Here is a 21,510-nt window from a genome sequence, read left to right on the forward strand (position 1 = left end):
ATACAAATTAACAATTATTTTGAAACATTTACCATTAATCTGACATTTTTGTAATTTTCTCCATAGCCCCGTATGTCAGACAGCGTCAAAAGCCTTTCGAAACTCAACAAAAGTATAGGGTTTTTTTTACCAAACAACAGGTATAACAACAATACAATATGCATACAATATATATATTATCGCTCGTTGAATGACCTTGGCGAAATCCAGCCTGATTCCTGTTTATTACGTTGAGTTCAGTAGCAAAAAGGTTCAGTCTGTTATACAAATTGCAGTAAACAGTTTGCCAACACAACTGATTAGCTCTATAGTTGTCGGGATCCTGTGGGTTACTTTTATTTTTATATATTGGTTTAATTATCTCCACTGTCCAGCTGTCTGGTATGATACCCGTGTTTAATATAATATTAAACAACTTAATATAGACTGGGATTAACAGAGGAGGAGATTTTTGTTTAGATATTCGTTAAGTATTCCATCAGCACCTGGAGCTTTGTTATTTTATAACTTTAGGATTGTTTCAGATATTTCACTTTCAGTTATAACTCCATTAAGAATGTTGTCAAACAAGGGATTTTCACAAAATTTGTTTATGTTTATATCATTCGTTTCATCATCTAAATGTGTATGTGCGTTTAACTTTTTAAAATATTCATATAATGTATTTATTAGAATATCATTGTGTTTACGATTATTATTTGAAAATCTATTCAAAGTATTCCAAAAGGCCTTTGGGTTAGATTTTGATAATGAATCAAGTTCTTTGGCACATTTTTCTTGATGTTCTTTTATAATTTAAATTAAGCTCTTTCTTATATTCTTTGGAGCGTTTTTGTAATAAAATGTTGACATTATTAGACTTATTTGTTGAGTATCTATGTTGTACACTTCTTGTTAAACCAGGGCTTCCAATTACCAGAGTTATATCTATTTGTAGATAAGCCAAACACACTGGTTGCTGAATTGATAAATAAACAACCTAGATCGGTTACAATATGATTTACCTGTTCATCTGTAACGCTATCACTATTAATAAGGCTATCCAAAGATACGTTAATTTTTACTAACAAATCATTGTCAGTAAGTTCCTGTCTAAATTCGTCTGCTTTATTTTCATCCCATCGTATATGGTTAAGGTGTACATCAGGGTTATTTGTATGAAGTGGGGCGTAGTCATTGGAACGTATTACACACAGTGTAACTGCCTGTGTATATAGGAGAACATGGGATTAAAATCAAGGATTTCATATTGAGTATGTAATTTAAAGGCATTTGGTGCAAGTATTACATAATCAACTAGACTAGACTCTTTACACGTCATACATCCAACATTTTGATCTTTAAATAACCGACCATTAGCAATAAACAAGGCACAACGTTTACACACTTCTATCAGTTGTACTCCATAGTTATTGTGTCTTGTACTATCCTCACCACTAGTTCCTTCTAAAAGAATATTTAAATCAACACGTTTTTGAAATGGAAACACATTTTCCAAAAGTAACTCATCACGAACTGCTTCAAAAATGTCTATTAAGTGTTCATCAGGCATAGCAAAGTCAAGCATTGTAAACGTTCTGGAATTAAAATCGTCAAAAAGAAAAATATTGTCAGTATGACTACAAAACATCCTCATCTTCTACTTCATAAAAAGCATTATCAGAAAAATACCTTGTATTTTCTTTCCGTGTAGCCCAAGAGCCTGAAGTGAAGTAATTTTGCAATACAACATGACATAACGGTAAATATCAATTTAATAAACAGCTACACAGCTATTAGTTATGATAGGGGATGCAGCTCGATGTTTTGCTGATGTAGCGACACAGAGAATACACAAGAGTTAGTTATAACTCTCATATTTTATTATATAGCCTAAGAATAATTGAAAACCTGGACCCCGTTCCACGAAGTGAGCTCCACGCCAAGATCGCCAAAATGTCACCATAGTGCTACGGTCGTTGCGTGGAACGTGGCCCAGGTACGCAGGAATGACATCTGAAATGGTGAAATTGGAAACACAATCTCTAGTAGGGGTGGGGAGTGGGCGGGGAGGGGGTATGAGGGCACAGGTCAGATTTTCATCTTTATATGCATAAAGTAGAACAAAAAATCGTACATTTTCGCCCCCCTCACCCCTCACACGGTTCCTACGAGACTGGAAACCGATGGGTTTTTGAAGAAAAAAAACCCATATATTTATTGACGTTTGGCCTCAGATCAGTTATCTTCCCAGCATATCCGCGCAAATAGTCTGCTGTTTGACTGTGATTATTTCATGGCAGACAGCTTTGAAGTGAAACTATCAGTTGAAGTTGACATGCAGTTTGCAAACATGTGTAACTTGTTAACATTGAAGACTTTTTTGTGGTAGTTCCGGCCAATGCAAAAGTAGTGCTTTTTTTGTGTAAAATGAGTGTACTCCGGCCAGGTTTAGTGGGTGTGGTTGTTTAAACCAACATCCTGGGAGAAAGACCTGGACAACACGGGTCGTCCTTTTCAGGATGTGTTGCCCTCAAACAGGCAAATGTGCATTAAAAACCCCATGGGCCTACTGATAATAATAAAAATGCTATGCAAAAATATAGCGTTAATAATTATGGTCTGTGGCCGTTTTGTATTAAAGTTGGGGATTGACCAACAGGTTATGCCTAAATTAAGGTCTCTCCCTACATTTTACAATTTAACATTTAGATGGTAGACAAAATAACAAAATTGATTAAAAACAATAATTAGACAGATGTACATAAAGTGAGAGTGAGAGAGAGAGAGAGAGAGAGAGAGAGAGAGAGAGAGAGAGAGAGAGAGAGAGAGAGAGAGAGAGAGAGAGATGATACCGACGGTTAGTAATATTTGTAATATATTTAACACGGAATTCATAATAAATATGTGTGTGTGTCCAAGACAGTGTTCTAATAAGCATAAACATGACTGTGAAAAAAGAAACAATATGTCCTCCATCACATAATGAATAAAATCATTGGCTTCTATCCACACCAGAGTATCGTTCTGGTTCAACAATTAAACAATGAGACAGTAGGCAATATTTTGTTACAATGCATCAATATTTTGCTAATAACCGTCTTTGTGAATATGCTGAAGATGAGAAATATCAACAATGTGCGTATAGAGAATACATTTTGAAAAATACAGCAATAGGTCTTGGTACAACATTGTCTTCAATCCACTGTTTAAACAAACAGAGGAAAGGTGATTGATTGATTTTGGAGGGTTATTTTTTATTGTTGTGTGTGTTTATGTGCGTGCGTGTGTGTGTGTGTGTGTGTGTGAGAGAGAGAGAGAGAGAGAGAGAGAGATAGAGAGAGAGAGAGAGAGAGAGAGAGAGAGAGAGAGAGAGAGAGAGAGAGAGAGAGAGAAATACTGCGTGTGTGTGTGTGTGTGGGGGGGGGGGGGGTCTATCTGAAAAAACATATTGACATTCGCATGCATAAGCAAATCAATTTTAATATTATCATTTCCTGACATTATAAATCCAATTTTATTTACAACAAAAATCTAGCTTAATTTGTATTCGAAAATATAACGATAAATCAAATTTAATTTATATTCGTTAGTAGGCAATATTTTGTTACAATGCATCAATATTTTGCTAATAACCGTCTTCGTAAATATGGCCGAAGATGAGAAATGTCAACAATGTGCCTATAGAGAATACATTTTGGAAAATACAGCAATAGGTCTTGGTACAACATTGTCTTGAATCCACTGTTTAAACAAACAGAGTAAAAAGTGATCGATTGATTTTGGTGGGTTATTTTGATTGTTGTGTGTGTGTGTGTGTGTAAGAGAGAGAGAGAGAGAGAGAGAGAGAGAGAGAGAGAGAGAGAGAGAGAGAGAGAGAGAGAGAGAGAGAGTGTGTGTGTGTGTGTGGGGGGGGGGGGGGTCTATCTGAAAAACATATTGACACTTGCATGCATAAGCAAAACAATTTTCACATAATAATTTCCTGCCATTATCAATACAATTTTATTTCCAACGAAAATCCAGCTTAATTTGCATTTGAAAGTATCACGATAAATCCAATTTAATTGATATTCCTTAGTATAAATATGATACCTTGTTATTAAAAACAGCAAGAGACAGTTGATAATACTTCTGTGTTTTCCGATTTGCCGACGTAGATCTGTGAATTTACTAACGCGTAGAGGCTGAGTGCTCGCACGAGGTGCTTGCGTTGCAGGATCAAACCACTTCCTTGGATTAATTCAACACATTGGGGTTTTTTCTCTTTCCAACCAGTGCACCACAACTGGTCAAAGGCCGTGGTATGTGCTTTCCTGTCTGTGGGAAAGTGCATACAAAAGATCCCTTGCTGCTAATGGAAAAATGTAGCGGGCTTCCTCTGATGACTAAGTGTCGGAGTTACCAAATGTTTAACATCCAATAGCTGATGATTAATTAATCAATGTACTCTAGTGGTGTCGCTAAACAAAAATAAACTTTTACTTTTACTAACGCGTCGCCAATAAAACTCAACTGCGACAATAAAATCACCGATCTACGTCGGCAAATCCGAAAACACAATAGGGTTATCCCGTAATTATAGTGTTGTTCTGCTTGAGATAATTGCAGTAAAAGACTGTAACTTCACACATTAATATTACATTATCGTTTTCTATAGCTTTGACAGTTTCTGTGAAGGTATGGTAAACTTCACACTTTAAAATTCCATTATTGTGTTCTATAGCTGTGACAATTTCTGTGACGGTATGGTAAAACAATTTATGGTCGTGTTGCACAGCTGAGACAATAACTATTGTTGTAAAAGCATCATAATTTCACATGTAAAAAATAATTGTGTTATTTAGTATTAAACTTTTATGGTCGTGTTGTATAGTTGAGACAATTGCCGTTAAAAAAAATCATAATTTCACAGTTTATAAAAATCTGTGGCCTGATTGTTTAGGTAATTTCTGCAAAAATAGCGTAACTTTACAGTTTAAAAACTCTATGGTCCCGTTTTTAAAAATTTTAAATGTTATGGTCGGTTGGAACAATTGCTTTATCCAACGTTTACAGTTTAAACATGGTCGTGTTGTTTAATTTTAAAATTCTATGTCCATATTCTAAAGGTGGGACAATTTTTGTAAAAATATCATAATTTCATAGTTTAAAAATCTATGTCCATGTTCTAAAGGTTGGACAATTTTTGTAAAAGTATCATAATTTCATAGTTTAAAAATGTAAATCGCTGTAAAAGTATCATAGCTTAACAGTTTACAAAACTCTGTGGTCGTGTTGTTCTAGTTGAGTCAATCGCTGTAAAAGTATCATAGCTTAACAGTTTACAAAACTCTGTGGTCGTGTTGTTCTAGTTGAGACACTCGCTGTAAAATATCGTAATTTAACAGTTTACAAACTCTACGGTCGTTTTATTCTAGTTGAGACAATCGTTGTAAGAGTATCGTAACTTCACAGTTTACAAATTCTATGGTCGTGTTGTTCTAATTGAGACAATTGCTGTAAAAGTCCCATCCAGGATCTGACACTGTCGTGTCGCAGGGGTCACCGATCTTCAGCAGCTGACAGGCAGACGTGTCGCTGTTGTAGTTGTAGGCAAAACACATGGTCGTCAAAAAGCAAGCTTTCCCGCAATCCATAGGTTTGTTAGACTGAATCTCCTCCACCAGTTGTGAATTCAGCCTTTGACCCGGATGTTTCCTGAAATAAAATGCTTTAAAAAAACGACAATTTTTGTAAAATTAAAATATAAATCATACACACACACACACACATTGACACTCATTCACTCACACACACACACACACACACACACACACACACACACACACACACACACATACAAACACACAATGTCTCTCACCACACATATACACACACACACACAATGCCTCTCACACAAACACACACATACACACACACACAATGTCTCTCACCACACACACACACACACACACACACTCACACAATGTCTCTCACCACACACATACACATGCACACACACACACACAATGTCTCTCACCACACACATACACATACACACACACACACACATAAACATACACACACACACAATGTCTCTCACCACTCACACACACACACACATACACACACACACACACAATGTCTCTCACCACACACATACACACACAGACACAATGTCTCTCACCACACACATACACACACACACACAATGTCTCTCACCACAAACATACATACACACACACACACACACACACACATTCTCTCACCACTCACATACACACACACAATGTCTCACCACACATACACACACAATGTCTCTCACCACACACATACACATACACACACACACACACACAATGTCTCTCACCACTGACATACACACACACACACATAATATCTCTCACCACACACATACACATACACACACACACATTGTCTCTCACCACACACACATACACACACACACAATGTCTCTCACCACACACACACACAATGTCTCCCACCACACACATACACATACACACACACACACACAATGTCTCTCACCACACACATACACACACACACACAATGTCTCTCACCAAACACATACACACACACACACACACACACACACAATGTCTCTCACCTCACACATACACATACACACACACACACACAATATCTCTCACCACACACATACACATACACACACACACACACAATGTCTCTCACCACACACAAACATACACATACACACACACACACAATGTCTCTCACCACACACATACACATATACACACACACACAATGTCTCTCACCACACACATACACATACACACACACACACACAATGCCTCTCACACAAACATACACACACACACAATGTCTCTCACCACACACACACACACACACACACACACATATACACACAGTCGAGTCGAGATTGGTATCACATGGGCGGGCAAATTATCATGGTGTTCCTTTTAACAGCCCCATGCCTGTAGCTAATAAATTAGTATGATAGACTTTTGTAAGGAGTAGCTTTTGGTGGATATCACCCCATAAACATAGTGAAGCACGTTTCATACCTTTGCAACCAATGGACATCAGTCAAATGATCACTAGATGGATTTTCATAAAAGAAACGTAATTTACAGTCAAATTATTCAGGGGGGAAAAGGTGCAATGTCGACTGTGAGTTTTATCATCGTTTTGCTTTGTTATCATTATGTTCACGCAAGAAGTTTCTATTAAACAATTTACTTCTCACAGTAACAAATACAATGTTCGGTGCATTTCGATGGGGCCGAGTTACATGGCCATCTAGTGCCACATCCACTCAGTAACAACACGTAACCAATTCACTGAAGCCAAAGTTAGAGTGTTAATTGCAATTATTCCTTTAGTCTAGATGATGCAATTGATGTAAATAGGTTATGGTTTTTGTTCGTTTTCATGTGTACATAACAAAACCGTTATTAATTAGTTATTAAAGGTAGATTGGCGAGTTGTAGGGTGTATTTCAGTGAGCATGACGATAGGTGCGTTGTCCTTATAACTCAAAGTCTTTATTTTGTTCACATAATTTTAATCGATTGTGTAATCTAAAGTTGATTGATAATTAATAATCAATGATAGAATTCTAACCGATTTCCAACACTAGCAGCAGGGCATATTCGGTGGGTGGAATGGTTTCCAGTGACATTCTATTCTGGTAGTTCAACAATGTCCTTGCTTTGTCAACATGTTCCACGTCGCTGGTCTTATTATACAAGGGGGGGGGGACGGACGTAGCCCAGTGGTAAAGCTTTCGCTTGATGAGCGGTCGGTCTGAGATCGATCCCCGTCGGTGGGCCCACTGGGCTATTTCTCGCTCCAGCCAGTGCACCACGACTGGTTTATCAAAGGCTGTGGTATGTGTTATCCTGTCTGTGGGATGGTGCATATAAAATATCCCTTGCTGCTAATCGAAAAGAGTAGCCCATGAAGTGGCGACAGCGGGTTTCCTCTCTCAATATCTGTGTTGTCCTTAACCATATGTCCGACGCCATATAACCGTAAATAAAATGTGCTTGGTGCGTCGTTAAATAAAACATTTCCTATTATACAAGATAAGTGTGAAATGTTTTATTAGATAGACGTTGGGAGCATTTCCAATTACTTTGGTGTAAGGATTAAGTGTCATGTAACTAAATGTAAAAGTCACATCATGGTAGCAGTTTTAAGCTGTCCGTTTATCGGTTCCAGTGAAAGCAGAGGTAGTGTCACATTCTGTGAAACTGTGGAACAGAGACAGTGCCAGAGTTTTTTCTTTATACAAGACGTCATATTATATACCATGATGCCTGCTTCATCGAATACCCTTTCCTCACTTTCTCTTAAAATGATGTGATGTTACAGGTGATGCATGTCTTTTGGAACGTTCTATATTGTATTAAACAGAGACACGGTCGGCATACTCATCACATGTCCGTTATCTGGTAACAACAACATTCCAGGAAACTGAGCGGATGTTTTTCGTGATCCAACGAACAATCAGGAACCTTTTGCATCACAAATCCTATCGTAGACTGTCCCGAAGACAAGTAAATAACCATTACATCTAGTGCCGCATTTATTCTTCTTAGTAGATGCAGATGCTCTACACTTCCGCTATTGGACATTTTCACAGTTATCTTGTATGCTAAGACTAGTGACCTGGAATGTGTTTCTGAAGCAAGAAAGCTGTTGTACTGTCATAAGAAGAGGACGAAGAAGAACACAGTAGCACTATTTCACCCACCAAGGATGCCCTACTGTAGTACTCAAAACGTGTTGCCTACCAAGCTGGGATGTGGTCAACCAATGAACTGCATGAACAAAATGCACGCACTCCAGAGGGATGGGGGAGGACTTTTAATAAAGACAGTCGATACTGAGTTCTTATGTTGGATACTACCTATGAGACGAGAACCTGCAGTGAATTGTTTAGGCATGCTTACAAGAGTCTGAGTGGATGTAGGACAAGATGTGCATGCACAAATGCCCATCGGAGCACACTGAACTGTGCGTTTATGAGAAGTAAAATATTCAATATTCAAATATTCAATTTCATGTGCTGTGAAGTATGGAATCAGCGATATATACCTATATATATTGTAATCAAGTTAGATTAACTTAATATATGCTGTTACTACCTATAGTATATTATTCATTTCTAAGGAATGCGCATGACTTAAAAGTCTAGTTTCTGCCTTCTCATGGTCAAACCAGATATAATGATTATTTACTTCATGGCAGTCTGCAATCTTGGTTGTGAACAATTACGAAAAAAATTATACCAGTTAGACCTACCTGGTTACCAAATACATGAAATTTGATGAGTATGCCGACCGTGTATTTGTTTCATATAATATAGAACATTCCAAAAGACTATGTATATGACGTCTTATAATATGACATAACGTCTGCTTTCTTTGGAGAAACATATAATTGGACGTCTTGGGGGTGCATGGAACTGCTACTCTGGTGTGAATCGTGTCTTTATCTACATGGCACTCATCTCATACACCAGTAACTCTCATGATAAGACCAGTGACCTGGAACATGTTGACGAAGAAAGACATGTGTTGTAATGCCACAATAGGAAGACAATGAAAACCATTCCACCCACCCAGTATGCCCCATTGCAGCACTCAAAACGATGTGCTTACCAAGCTAATATTATGAGTCACCAGTGAACAATATAAACAACATGCACCCGCTCCCGAGGGACGTAGAAGGACTTTTGATGGCCAGTGCAGTGTTCTTGCATGGAATACCCTTAATCTCATTTTCGCTTCCAAAATCTGCAGGAAAACGACGGTAAATTAAGACTCCCAAAAGACATTGCAGCGTTTTTCCTCAATAATTTGTCTGTGTATTTCGTTCCTTTTAACTACACCCATTATCCTCAAAACTCTAAATTAGACAAAGGGAAACTGTGACCCTAGGTGGTATGAGTGCTGAAATATTGGAATATCCTAACTTTGTCTTCCAAATCCTGCACTGAATTGGCTAAGTATGGTTACAAGAGTCCGAGTGGATGTGGCACTAGATGGGCAGGCAAATAGATCCCTTCGAAGTAAATTGTTTAATATAAACTTCTTGCATGAACAGAATGGTACCCAAGTAAAAAGATGGAAAGATTCATAAGTGACATTGCACTTTTTCCCTGAGTAATTCGACTGTATATTTTGTTATTTGTACAAAAATGAAAATCTATCTAGTGATATTTTGATTGATATAACTCCATTAATTACCTCAAAACTTAAAGTTAGACCCACAAAATAAGAATATAGGTGGCAAGGATTCTGAGATATTAGTACTAATATCTATTGTATGGCGGCCATTCTGGAAATCCACGATTGTCACCATAATGTATTTTGGACAAGTGGTCCCTTTTAAAAGTTGAACCTAAGGCAATGAACAAACATGTTCCACTTTTAACATATTAATACAAAAGCAAACGATGATAAGAATCACAATAGTCATTGCAGTCTATATATGTCTTTTCTTTTATTAAAACAAAATATATTTAGTAATATTGTGTATGATATAACTACACGCATAACCCTCAAAACTGTAAGTTAGATTAAAAGAAACGTTACGAGCCTAGGTGGTATGGGTTCTGAGGTATTGATATCAACAGGTTTTTGCATGGCGGCCTTCTTGGACAAGTGGTCCCTTAAATGTTGAAATCTAAGAAATGTTAAAATATTTTTAAATTGTTACTGGTAGTGTGTAAGGATCTCTTGATTGCCTGCAAAGCAATTATGTTATTTTTTTCTCACACTTTTATGTTAGTTTTGTAAATATGACTGTCGTTTGTTGTAAAGGCACCTCTTTTCAAAACAATTTAACAATGACCACTTTAATTACTCATTGGATGTGTATAATTCACATTCAAGTCAGATGAGTTGAAATGTGTCCCTCATACATGAACCACTAGTACCATTAATGCCAAGATGTCGGATTTTAAAAATCAACACGTCATCATCTTTTGACCTCTGGTGAACTCATTATTTCACCAATATATATATATATGTATATATTGTATATCAGTGTGTAGAGGGATTTAATATAAACATTTTGAATGCTAATTGGTGTGGTTATGTTTATTGGATGCAAAGTTATCATACCTTTTGTTATCCTCACCCCAAAATAGTGTGCAAGAATTTGTCCTCGCCTCACTATTTTTATGGGGCGATATCCACCAAAAACGATTTGTATACTACATCCACAAAAATTATCCAGTATAGCTAGCTAGACCGGCCTCGGTGGCGTCGTGGCAGGCCATCGGTCTACAGGCTGGTAGGTACTGGTTTCGGATCCCAGTCGAGGCATGGGATTTTTAATCCAGATACCGACTCCAAACCCTGAGTGAGTGCTCCGCAAGGCTCAATGGGTAGGTGTAAACCACTTGCACCGACCAGTGATCCATAACTGGTTCAACAAAGGCCATGGTTTGTGCTATCCTGCCTGTGGGAAGCGCAAATAAAAGATCCCTTGCTGCTAATCGGAAGAGTAGCCCATGTAGTGGCGACAGCGGGTTTCCTCTCAAAATCTGTGTGGTCCTTAACCATATGTCTGACGCCATATAACCGTAAATAAAATGTGTTGAGTGCGTCGTGAAATAAAACATTTCTTTCTTTCCAGTATAGCTAGTTTACCATCACATGGCGACAGTCCCTCTACGACAACTTCACAAAGAGTTAAAACATCACGGTAAGCCTCATTATATATCTGAATTCGGACAAATCTTCCAGAGGTTCCAGGATGACATGTCACCGTTGCCCAGGCAGCAGCCGCCACACTCCCCTGATAGAAAGCACATTCTGTGGTCACGGTTTTGTCTTGAGAAATCACAGTGATGTTGATATCTCTTAGTCTTTCCGCTGAAAACATTTTAATTCAATAAATCTCTGGAGTGTGGGGTTGGGTTGTTTTGGGTTTGTTTGTTTTTTTCTTTCGTTTTTTTTTGCTCAAAAAATATATAAATTAGAAATGAATTCTGGTAAGCTGCGTATTTAAAATGTAAATGAAAACAGATAATATCATTTTAAAAAGTATATATAATTGAATTTACAGAGGAAGCCTCCACCTCCCACGATCAAGGAAGTGAACATTTTCAGGTGCAAATAATGAATTTTACCTTTACACACTTCATAACAAACTGTTTAAAATGTCCTCGCGATTGCAGCGTTGAAGTAAAAAGTTTCTTTTGTTTAACGACACCACTAGCATGCATTGATTAATTAATCATCGGCTATTGGGTGTCAAACAATTGGTAATTCTAACAAATAATTATCAAAGAAAACCCACTACATTTTTCCAAATGCAGAAAGGGATCTTTTATATGCACTTTCCCACAGACAAGAAAGCACATACCACGACCTTTGACCAGTTGTGGTGCATTGGTTGGAAGGAGAAAAAAACTGTCAGATGAATGGATCCACCAAGGTGATTCGATATTGCGATGCAAACACCTCAGGCGAGCACTCTACCGACTGAGCTAAGTTCCACCCTTTGGGATGTTGAAGATCCCGACTATTACAGCTTAGGTACCTCGAAGGACGAGACGTAGGTCAGTGATAAAGTGCTCGCCTGATGCGTGGTCGGTCTAGGATCGATTCCCGTCGGTGGTCCCAGTGGGCTATTTCTCGCTCTAGACTAGTATATCAAAGACCGTGGTGTGTGATATCATGTTTGTGGCATGGTGCATACAAAAGATCCCATGCTACTAATGGAAAAATATAGCGGTTTTCCACTCTAAGACTATATATCAAAATTACCAAATGTTTGATATCCAATAGCCGATGATTCACAAATTAATGTGTTGTAGTGGTGTCGTTAAACAAACAAACTTCAACTTTGTTTTACGTACCTCTAAAACTGATGTGAGAGGCTGTAACTGTATGAACTTACCAAAGTAAGCCCTGTTGAGAACGCTCACTCTGTTGATGGTGTGTACGCCCCCCAGATCAACCTCCCACCACGGGTTGGGATTACGATGATAAACGCCCGTGTGCGAGCACTCGTTTTTTGTGCTACGTGTACCAATTAAGCCATCGGTAGCCAGAGATGCGGTCAAATTCAAGAATGTAGAACTCTGGATTGCTGGTTTTTTCAAGGCCAAATTTACCAGTCCTTAATAGAAACAAATATAACTAAAATTCAGGATTAAAAAAACAAAAACATTTTAGATAAAATTATTTTAAAAGATCAAACAGGATTTATAAAAGGAAGATACATAGGCGAAAATATATGTTTAATACAAGACATTATGCAATATACCGAAACACAAAATATACGAGGTCAATTAGTAGACTTTGAGAAAGATTTTGATTCTCTATCACGGTCTTTCATTCAAGAAGCTTTAGATATTCTTTATTTTATTACTTCTATTAAAAATTGGATAAAAACATTTTATAAAAATTCTGTCTCAGTAGTAATACAAAATGGACACTTATCAGAAGGTTTTAAATTAAATAGAGGTTGTAGGCAAGGTGACCCATTATCTCCTTACATATTTGTAATATGCGCGTAAATACTTGCAATTTTAATACTTAATAATAAAGACATTAAGGGTATAAATATTGATAGAAATGAATGAATGAATGAATGAATGAATGAATGAATGAATGTTTAACGACACCCCAGCACGAAAAATACATCGGCTATTAGGTGTCAAACTATGGTAATGCAAACAAATAAAGTGATGATCAACATCAATATAAAAATTCAAAATTTAAATAAAAACAGTGTAAAGAACTGTGCAAAAATACAAATATCACAGATGGATACTGACTTTTACTCAAAATTTCTATTATATCTCGAAAAAAACAAGGGAATTTGTGCTGTATTGGTCATTCTCAAAGAGAATGTTACACCCCTGCACCACGGTAAGGTTACAGCACGCGCAGGGGAAATATTGATAGAGAAGAATTCCTGATTTCTCAGTATGCCGACGACACTACGTTTATCTTAGATGGATCCCCAGATTCTGTGTACAGTACACTTACTACACTGGGTTTGTTTGCAAAAATATCTGGTCTGAAGTTAAATTATTTAAAATCAAAGATAATATGGAGAGGCAGAACAAAATATTGAAAAGAAGTGTTTTCAGTCTAGATGGAAGCTAGAATGGGGTTCAACCCAAAATACTTTATTAGGTATTAATTTCTCTTTAAATTTACAAGATATCATTAAAGATAATTTCGAGCCAAAAATAGTCGAATTGCAATGAATGCATGGAGTGCCCGTCAATTTACACTATTAGGCAGACTCACAGTGTTAAACTCACTAATAATACCATCGTCAGAACAGTTAGTTGAAATGTTAAATAAGCGATTTTACACATTCATTTACGTATATAACATTAAAGTCAACGTGGATAAGAAGGTTACTTTTAATCAACACAAAACTGACGTGTCTTTTCTCGTCAGTTACAGATATATTGATCAAAGAATTAATTATATATGGCGATCATTTTATTAATTTTTGGGAAGATGTTCTTGATAGCTGGCGAAACATCCAATGTAAACAAACAATAGAAAATGAAAACGATATAGCTAGTATAAACATTAAGTTTGACAATAAAACATTTAAAAATAAGAAGCCTATTTTTTCATTAGTGATTTAGTTAATACTGATAGAGGATTTCTAAATTCATGCGATTTTATAGAAAAATTTAATATAAAAACAAACTTTCTAGAGTATGCTTCTTTAATTAATGCAGTGAGATGTTTCATAGAGATATATGGAAACATAAGATGGAATAAATGAGTCAATTACAAACGAAAAACCAGTTTACCCCCAGAAGCTAAAACAACTTCTTAAAGACAAAACAGGTTGTAGAGAATATATAAATTATTATGCTACACAACAGCCATTCCAAAGTATCAATTAAAATATAAAAATAAAGGTTTTTAATATTCACCAGCAGAATGAAGTATATTTTACAATATGCCTTTTAAACTAACACTTTTCTATATACAATAAATTATATTAATTCAAATAAATGTACTTTTTGTAATCGTATCAGGGGTGGATCCAGGATTTTTAAAAGGGTGGTGTTCCAAAATTATAAAACTAGCAAGGAGCGAGGTGTCTAATGGGGTCTGGGGTTATACCGCTTCAGGAAACGTTTCAAATATAGATGTCTAGAGACGCGTTTTCGAGGCAATATAGTGTTACTTTGTTCTGTTTGGAACAGTTTGTGTGATAATTTGTGTTATTTTACCAATTATATAATATTATTTAATGAGACGTTGAATGCAATAAGTTAGAAAACGCACTTTAATTGGTTGTGATACCGCCGCTGGCATCGTCATGGGTGAAATTGGGAACGGTGTGGTCATATTTGTAATTATAAACAAGAAGAAAAAAACGTTTTGCAACCCTAACCTGATAAACAGTGGTAGAATAAAAAAACATAATCAGAGCAAGGTGATTTTGTCCTTGGGTTTCAGGAAATGGCTGGTGGCAGCAAGACAATTGGATGGCGCACCCAAAGCCAATATTTCTTTCAACATTTCTACACGTTGAGCATGTGTGGGTAATGATCAAAATTTAAAACAATAAAACATGCTGGCATCTTAGAGGCATCTTAATTTATCAACGGCATCATTGTGTCGATTGAACTTCTTCGATCGTTAAACACGTTGAAGGGTCAGGTAAACCAACGGTTTCAGATTTGTCCGAGCTTTTTTTAACCACTGCAAAATTGAACCTGCCATAACGCTAAATGTAGTTGATTTTTGGAACAGACATTCTTACTGGTATTGTTAAGCTATGAATAAACATTTAGAAATTAGTATAATGAGCCATTTTTAATTGGCCAATCAAAATAAGGGACACAAATGGTTTTGTAAACTTCCGGAAAAACGTCATCGACAAGTGACAAAAACAGAAGAGGTGAGACGTTTTTAACAACCGGTGTTTAAACATTAAAACAAGATTACTAGTACAAATGTTTGTCTTTATTTGACACTTTCTGGAGATTTGATTGAACCACATCCTGGATTAATTTCATTAATTGTATACACAGTGTGGTCGCCGCTGGACATGTGGCTGCAGCACTTAGCGGAGTCGTCAGAAAGGGATAATATTACGTATACCTCTGTTGACCACTCTAGTATCGATTTAATGTTATGTACTAAAGTATGGTTTTGTACGTGTTAGTAATCTAAAAAACAAACAAACAAAAAACAAAAAACAAAAACCATGACACCGCGAAAATTAAAAACCGCGAACTGCCTGCATTTTTGATACCTATATTTAAGAAACAATTTGGAAACATAAGTCCATAAACAATTCAGACGCGGATTCAGGCGGAAGTCCAGGTGACACGCCCCCTCTATTCTTTTCGAACAGTATATATTACAGAATACACAAAAATGAAAACCTATCCCATCCACTTTTTCAAAAGCAACAACGGGTTTTGTGCCCCCTCTATTAAAAAACCTTCTGGATCCGGGTTTGTTTTCATGCAAATGTAACGAAAACAAGGATTGAATAGGAATTAAATGTAACATTTGGACAAACCTTAGAGTCTGAAAAATTGAACAGGACTATAGTATTCCTGATATGAAGATCCGCTATTTGCTGCACCTTGTCACTGTTCATTTCAATTCAACTTAGTTTCGTGCTTATATCCAATTAAGTTTCAAGCACGCTGTCCTGAGCATACTGTCGATGTTGTTGAAATATCCCTTTTAAATAATAGTAAACATTTACTGTGGCCGCTTAATACAAGTATTTTAACGATTTGGGATCCAATTTATGTGGCCGCTAGCCCTTTAATATCTTACCTTTTCAGTGCAATCAGAGTATGTGATATTTTTCTGATAATTTTGCAAATGTAAGGCCACCACACCTACCTGCTCTCTTACTAGCACTCTTACTAAAAAACCCCACAAAAACAACAACAACTAACACTAACTATTGTTCTGGACAGATATCTCATATAGCTGAGGTATGTGTCCATGATAGCGTGCGTGAACCTTCATTGGATATAAGCACGAAAATAAAATTGAAATAAATGAGATACCGTCCGTATATTGAATCGGGGAAGGTTCATTATCAGTTATATCAACGAAATGAAATAACCAGTGTACGGTGGTAGTAAAATATTTCAACATTTACAAAAAATTTATAGGGCTTTTTTTTTCATTGTCTTAATAACAAATATCGTTAGAATACATAATATAATTTAAAAGAAAACAAAAAGCAACACACACACAACTTACCATCTATTTCTTCAAAGAACCAGTGGTAATGACACAAGAGTATGATATAAAGCCACAGAACTCGAGTATTTTCCATTCTGTGTTTACACACTCACTAGCTTAGTTTAGGAGTTGCCACACAACTGACTAAAACCAAAATGTATTTCTTGTTATATGTATGTGATTAATTAATATGTATGCATGTAGTTGTATAAGCAGCTGTACAATGGCGTAAACACAACTGAACCCATTGTGACGTTGAATGTTTAGTTTGGAATCTTAGCTCAGTTACTATTCCTTATATTACTTATTTATTACCCAAGCGGTCACTCAAGACAGGGAAAATATTTCTCAGGAGAAATACTCTGCTTTGATCTAACGAAGAATACCCTGGCGTTATATCGTTTCGATACGATAAGCAAACAATTTAAATATAATAAAAACAATACTTCGTACATACAATAATACTTTACCTTTCTCAAGCCACATTAGTTTATTGTGAAAAACACTGATAATTTTCCATGAATGCCAAGTTTTCCTCAAAAAAAGAGAAAAAATTAATAGCTGCTAAGTCGTACAGGTTCTAATATACCAAATCAATTCCTATTGCCGATAATGTTAACGTTTACTAATAAAACTGATATAAGCAGCGTATCAACACACCCAGGAAGTACAGCAATAAAAAGTGTGGCACTTCACATCTAATCTACCTGCAAGGAAATAGGGGGTCACATACAATTTAAGAGATTTAATTTATGTTTTAATAGCAACTGTCATTTTTGCTGAAAATTGCTATTCCATTTTTGGGGGTACCCTGCATTAGTTTCAACCTCTAGTATATACTGCATAACAACTGTATAACAATTAAAAGTGTATTTATTTATTGTCAATGGATAATAGTAATTGCACAAATAATCAGTGTCACATATTACTACCAATCACACCCATAGCTGTTTTTACTCCGTAAATATTTGACACGGGATTCTTCTTTGGTACTATGCAACCTACAGGTGTTTCCGCTATATTTTAACAAACGTCATATGTTTTCGATAGTTTCATTAGCCGTCTATATTTGTCCTTGTTGTGGAAGTGTAGGGTCTACATCAAAATCTTCTTTTGAAAATAAAATCATAAAATGTTTGTAACATATTTATATTATGTTTTCGTCATAGGTTAATATCTAATCCTCTTGTTCTACGTATCAACGGCACCAAAATTCAGATTGTCAGATTTTCAAAAAATATAATTCCACCAAACAACCTTTATTTGTTTTAAATGTAAATTCACATTTAAACATGCCCCACCAGAAATTACCGAAAAGACCTTTGCTGTTAATGACATAAGAGGTAACCCAACCAGCCTTCCATAAATGTTATTGTTCAGTGTAAAAGAAAACAAAAACCATCGATTGCGTACCATTTAAACCCAACCCGTTTAAACATTCTAGTTCAGATAAGTTCTGTGTAAGTATCGTAACTTAAGTTTAAAATATTTATGGCAATGTCGTTATACATTTGAGACAACTCCTATAAACGTATCTTAATTTTAATTTAATATTTTTGAAGGACGTGTTGTACATTTGAGACACCTGTAAAAGTATCGTAATTGCACAGTTCAAAACTTCTATTGTCGTGTTTTAGCCGACACGACTGCTATAAAAATTATAATAATTTCAGAGTTCACAGTTATTTTGTGTTTTAGCTGAGACAACTGCTGCGAAGTATTGTAATTTCACAATCTAATTAAAATTAGCTCCACTATTACATGTGGATTTAACAGCAGCCCGTTCGAGCTCATGTCCAGTTGACCTTTCATTCGACCAATCAAAACCTTACTTGCAAAATCATGTCAGTGATTTGAAAATAATTTGAAAAAATTCGGGTTTATGCCGAGGGTATACGAAATGATCGGGTGAATTACAAAGTATGCCGGAAACTAATTTCAATATAAAATTTTATATAAAATTCGCTTCAAGACGGAAAAAAACCCGTGATAGTATAGCCATAAAATCTGTTTATACTAGTATACAATCCAGAGTTTATTACAGCATTTTTTCCCCCGTTTTTTCAGTGTTGAAATAGACCAACAAGTTCGTCTATTGCATAAATAGTCTCTCCCGATATTTGTAGAATTTGTATGCTCCCGAATAACGCTATAAAAGGCGAAGTGCAATTGGTCGATATTTAAATTGTTATTTATAGATCAAATGTCACCTGGACATGGGAGTTCACGCAATGCTGTTAGATCTACTGGTGAGACCAGTAGAGCTAATTTTAATCAGATTGGTAATTTCACAGTTTAAAACTTTTATGGTCGTGTTTTTCTAGTTCAGACAACTGCTGTGAAAGTGTCGTAATTTCACGGTTTAAAACTCTGTAGTCGAGTTGTTCTAGATGAAACAATCACTGTAAAAGTGTTGTAACTTAATACTTTAAAAACTCTTTGGTCGTGTTCTAGTTGAGACAGTCGCTGTAAAAGTATTGTAACTTCACAGTTTATAAACTCTATGGTCGTATTGTTCTAGTTGAGACAATCGCTGTAAAAGTATCGTAATTTAACAGTTTACAAATTCTATGGTCGTGTTGTTCTAGTTGAGACAATCGCTGTAAAAGTATCCTAACTTAACAGTTTACAAACACTATGGTCGTGTTGTTCTAGTTGAGATAATCGCTGTAAAAGTATCCTAACTTAACATTTTACAAACACTATGGTCGCGTTGTTCTAGTTGAGAATCGCTGTAAAAGTATCGCAACTTCGCAGTTTACAAACTCTAAGTTTGTGTTCTAATTGAGTCAATTGCTGTAAAAGTCCCATCCAGGATCTGTCACTGTCGTGTCGCAGGGGTCACCGATCTTCAGCAGCTGACAGGCAGACGTGTCGTCAAAAAGCAAGCGATCGCGCAATCCATAGGTTTGTTACATTGAATCTCCTCCACCAGTTGTGAATTCAGCCTTTGACCCGGATGTTTCCTGAGATAAAACCCTCTGAATAAAATAAAATAAAACAAATATATATATATATATATATATATCATAAGCGCGCGCGCACACACACACACACACACACACACACACACACACACACACACACACACACACACACATTGTCTCTCACCACACACACATACATACATAAATACATAGTTTTATTAGCTAGACGTTGGGAACACTTCCAATTACTTTGGTGTAAGGATTACGTGTCATATAAGTAAATGCAAAAGTCACATCATGGTAGCAGTTTTAAACTGTCCCTTTACCTTTTCCATTGAAAGCAGAGGTAGTGTCACATTCTGTGAAATTGTGGAACAGAGACAGTGCTAGAGTTTTTTCTTTATACAAGACGTCATATTATATACCATGATGCCTGCTTCATCGAATACCCTTTCCTCACTTTCTCTTAAAATGATGTGATGTTACAGGTGTTTTTTGGAACGTTCTATATTGTATTAAACAGAGACACGGTCGGCATACTCATCACATGTCTGTTAGATTAACTTAATATATGCCGTTACTACCTATAGTATTATTTTTATTTCTAAGGAATACACATGAATTAAAAGTCTAGTTTCTGCCTTCTCGTGGTCAAATGGTGGCATCGAATGTTTGGGTCATCGAAGAATAACAGTGACACCAGATATAATGATTATTTACTTCATGGCAGTCTACAATCTTGGTTGTGAACGATCACGGAAATTATCATACCAGTTAGACCTACCTGGTTACCAAATACATGACATTTGATTAGTATGCCGACCGTGTATTTGTTTCATATAATATAGAACATTCCAAAAGACTGTTTTATGGAATACATGCATTATGAGTAGCATCAAATAATTTAGAAGAGGTTAGTAAGATAAAGGTATTCGAGTAGGCACTATTATATATATATATATATATATATATATATATATATATATATATATATATATATATATATATATATATATATATATATATAATATAATATAATATATATGTATGACGTCTTATAATATGACATAACGTCTGCTTTGTTTTGGAGAAAAATATAATTGGACGTCTTGGGGGTGCATGGAACTGCTACTCTGATGTGAATCGTGTCTTTATCTACATGTCACTCATCTCATACACCAGTAACTCTCATGATAAGACCAGTGACCTGGAATATGTTGACGAAGAAAGACTTGTGCTGTAATGCCACAACAGGAAGAAAATGAAAACCATTCCACCCACCCAGTATGCCTCATTGCAGCACTCGAAACGATGTGTTCACCAAGCTAATATTATCAGTCACCAGTGAACAATATAAACAACATGCACCCGCTCCCGAGTTCTTG

General features: G+C 36.1%; 1 protein-coding gene across 2 annotated transcripts; it reads right to left on the reverse strand.

Moving 5' to 3' along the window:
• Positions 1-4,372: 4,372 nt before the first annotated feature.
• On the reverse strand, positions 4,373-18,038 carry LOC121376290 (fucolectin-1-like). 2 transcript variants are annotated; one of them, XM_041504124.1, is made up of 4 exons: positions 17,217-18,038; positions 12,892-13,113; positions 11,637-11,861; positions 4,373-5,692 (listed from the first exon to the last, which is right to left on the reverse strand). In XM_041504124.1, exons 1-4 carry the CDS (start codon positions 17,290-17,292, stop codon positions 5,463-5,465), a joined length of 753 nt encoding a protein of 250 aa, XP_041360058.1. In that variant the 5' UTR covers positions 17,293-18,038; the 3' UTR covers positions 4,373-5,462. The 2 variants fall into 2 exon arrangements, with proteins under 2 accessions (XP_041360058.1, XP_041360059.1); XM_041504125.1 differs by having other exon boundaries at positions 5,508-5,679.
• Between the last annotated feature and the right edge of the window lie 3,472 nt (positions 18,039-21,510).

Source organism: Gigantopelta aegis, chromosome 6, assembly GCF_016097555.1.
Source record: "Gigantopelta aegis isolate Gae_Host chromosome 6, Gae_host_genome, whole genome shotgun sequence".
NCBI classification, from domain to species: domain Eukaryota; kingdom Metazoa; phylum Mollusca; class Gastropoda; order Neomphalida; family Peltospiridae; genus Gigantopelta; species Gigantopelta aegis.

Coding starts and splice junctions, on each gene's coding strand:
- LOC121376290 (XM_041504124.1), bottom strand. CDS start 17,292: ATGGAAAATACTCGAGTTCTGTGGCTTTATATCATACTCTTGTGTCAT. Junction 11,862..12,891: donor TCTCAACAGGGCTTACTTTG/GTAAGTTCATAC, acceptor AAATGTTTTCAG/CGGAAAGACTAAGAGATATC. Junction 5,693..11,636: donor GGGACTGTCGCCATGTGATG/GTAAACTAGCTA, acceptor GTTTTTTTAAAG/CATTTTATTTCAGGAAACAT.